The following is a 3,556-nucleotide window of genomic DNA, read 5'->3' on the forward strand; positions in this document are numbered from 1 at the left end:
AAACAGACCATTTCTAACGTCTCAGACACTATAATGTTGTGATTAGGAATTAATTAGTAATTCTTTATAATTTGTCACAATTACCTGTTAGTTCTTAATGATGCCAATCTCATGAAGTAATTATTAATTACCTAATAAGGGAGTATCTTAGTCCTAAATTCGATATTACTTACTGATTAGTTAAGCTTGTTTCTATATTAGTTAATAGTAGTAGCTGAAGTGTTAATGTAGTACTACTCATTAATCCTGCATTACTTCCTGCATAGTTACTTATTAATGATGGACCATTATTCTAAAGTGTTACACATTTCATACCTAAAAATACCCTTAATCATGGTGAAATAACGTGCAGCCTCTTGTGACTTATTGTCTCATTATTTTCTCAATAATAAAAGAACAATGTCCATTAAATAAATATTTCAAATATATTTTTTAAAAGTGTCACACTCATTCTAAAACACATAAAGCATAAGGTCTTTTAACTTGATAAAATATTCACTCAGATATTCCCACTTGTTTCTTGAAAAACATTCTCATAATTTGCTTGCGTACTGTTGTCAGATTTAGTCCATAAATAAGTGGATTTAAAATAGGTGGTACAAGTAAGAATTCCAGGGCCATGAAATTACGCACACCTTGAGGAACATTCTTTGAGCCATACCGACTGTACAGCACATCAAACAGCAAAGCAACAGTCACATTTATCAATGCAAGCAGATGTGGCACACATGTTTGCATGAATTTGTGCCTGCCCTCTATTGACTTTATGCACTTTCTAATCAGGTGAATGTATGAACAAAATATGAATACTCCATGTCCAAAATATGTAAGAATAACAATGTACCCAAACACATTATTTACAGTTGTAGAAAAACAAGAAAGTTTTGCAACTGCCCAAATCTCACAGAATAACTTTTCAATAGTAGAGCCACACAAGGTGAGTCTAGATATTAAAATAATTAGAATAGATAAGCAAAAAAATGGAGCCAGCCAGCAGTAAATGATACATTTAAAAACCATCTGATTGGTCATTATTGAATGATACTCAAGTGGTCTACATATTGCCAAATACCTGTCATATGCCATCACTGTTAATATTGAAATGTCACATGAAGCAGATGAATAAATTACAAATATTTGAATCAGACATCCAGTATAAGAAATCACATGATCGTGTGCTAATAAATCATACATGAATTTAGGATAGAATCCAGAAGTGCCAAAAAGTCCATTTATGCAGAGATTACATATAAATACATACATCGGCTCATGAAACTTCTTATGTAGTATGATGGTGAAAATTACAGTTAAATTACAAAACACCATAAGGGGATAAAACAGTGCAGTGAAAGAAAAAAACACAAATCTGTTTTCCATTGTTTCATTCAGACCAGAGAGTGTAAATACTAAGACACTGGACTCATTCTCCAGTGGTGGCTGCATCTGGAAGGATATGCAGTTATTATGTAGATTTTCTTTTTATTATATTTAAGTCATTGGAAAGCTAGTTAGACAAAGAAAGTTCATTTGAATTGTCTTTAGCTAGGCTGTCTGTAGATGGAAAAAAAGGCAAATATAAAATTTTCTAACAGTAGCACATTGCCATTTTAGTGACAAGACCTTACCATCTCCTCTGTTGTCATGTTTCCCATTGTGCTCCCTAAAAGTTTGATTTGGTTTGCTATTTATGGACACTGGTCTCATGCCAATTGCCTTGACCACAAACATTAAAAGCAGTGTTAACAAGCTCTCTAAAGGCTTTTTGACCCTTAATTTGAAATAACTGCCAACCTATGTGTAGCACGCCCGCCGTCCGACTGGCGGTGTTGCAGTAAATTATTCTGTTTGGCAAAACAATGAGACAGACACAGTTGTGCTGTTATCAGTAATGAGTCGCTCTTGCAATCTTTTATTACAATAATTCAAAGGTTATATATATATATATATATATATATATATATATATATATATATTGTATAATTAAATCACAATATCTTGTGTCACCTTACATGTGACCCACTCAAACAAAACACCAATAAACATGTGTTGCATCACTCTTGTAAGTCTTTCTTATAATCAAGTAGTATTTTTCTCAGATAACTCAATACTTTTCCCCGTAAAACATACATCACAATGTATTACAGTCTCTGTTGTCTGTGCAAATGTGTCCTACTAAATACTGTATACCTGAATAGTTGAGCGAACAATGTAACCATTTAAACTGAATTACTATATACAGTACAGCGGATATACTTAATCAAAAGATCATTAAAACATATTATAAAAACCAAATATCAACAGTAGCCTATATAATATAGTATGCAAAGATTATATATGTATACTATTCAACAATTACATATGTACGTATAACTACATACATGTATTGATGTAATGGTTTAATGGATGTTTTTTAATGAGAGTGTTTTTCCTTTTATTATGATAGGACAGTATGGGATAAAAAAAAAAAATCCACAAGCCAGAACTCGGGTCGCTCAAAGTCCCACAGTGCTAAATGTCAGTGCTGTGACCACTGGGCTATGGGGGCAAATAAATCATCATCAGACTGATACATATTAGTACCTCACTGTGTAAGAAACACGGGGGGAACAGAATCCGACGGCAACCAATCCAGCTGTCGAAATCCGTTCCCCCACTCTCATTATGAGAGGTGTTGATGTAATGGATGTTTATTCTATTCTGTGTGTGGATTGAGCTTAACTGGCATCAGTTTAAAGAATAATTATTTGGAGTTTTTCCTTTTATTATGATAGGACAGTGTGGGATAAAAAAATAAAATAAATTCACAAGCAGGGACTTGAACTGGGGTCGATCAAAGTCATACAGTGCTAAGTGTGAGGGCAATGACCACCCCTACACGTAAACACTACCCTCTCTGTGTGTCACACTCATCCAGGGTCGAAAACAATAAAGCTGGCTCATGCCGCTCGACCGCTACACTGTAAAAAATTTCTAACCCTCCCAAATCAAAAATTTCAAGTGACCGATAACATCTACATTTTTCAATTGGCCCAAGTGAAATTCTGTAAATTTAATTTGATAATTTACAGAATTTCACTTGGGCCAATTGAAAAATTTAGATGTTATCGGTCACTTGAAATTTTTGATTTGGGAGGGTTAGAAATTTTTTACAGTGTAAGTGTAGAAAGAGTGCCCACTGCCCAGTGTTCACCCCTACACATAAGCACTACCCACGCAGTGTCTCACTCCACCCCGGGGTCTATATCAGTTAATCCAGCTCATACCGTTCAGGTTTTAAGTGTAGGAAATATGCCCACTGTGCAGTGCTCACCCCTACCTATGAACACGACTGTTTCTGTGTTACACATAATGCCCCAGTGTATGAACCCAGCTCACGCTGGCGGTGTTTCAGGTGTAAATCACGTGTCTGCCACACAGCGCACACACGTTCTGAGAAGCACCTCGTGCCTCGTGCCGCGAGCTCACACAGCCTCGCTTGTAACGCAACATCCTCCCGTTTCTACGACTGGGATGTTAGCTACTATGCCACCGCACGAAATGCCGGCTGCCCCATTGA

The 3,556-nt window shown here is 35.8% G+C and overlaps 1 protein-coding gene across 1 annotated transcript; it reads right to left on the minus strand.

Moving 5' to 3' along the window:
• Window positions 1–495: 495 nt before the first annotated feature.
• Window positions 496–1,443, minus strand: LOC311297400 (olfactory receptor 6N1-like; the record flags this gene model as incomplete). The annotated part of the gene is made up of 1 exon (XM_084419645.1): window positions 496–1,443. The coding sequence occupies one exon, from the start codon at window positions 1,441–1,443 to the stop codon at window positions 496–498; it is 948 nt and encodes a 315-aa protein (XP_084275771.1).
• Between the last annotated feature and the right edge of the window lie 2,113 nt (window positions 1,444–3,556).

The sequence above is a fragment of the Rutilus rutilus genome (assembly GCF_951802725.1).
Source record: "Rutilus rutilus genome assembly, chromosome: 9".
Lineage (NCBI taxonomy): Eukaryota > Metazoa > Chordata > Actinopteri > Cypriniformes > Leuciscidae > Rutilus > Rutilus rutilus.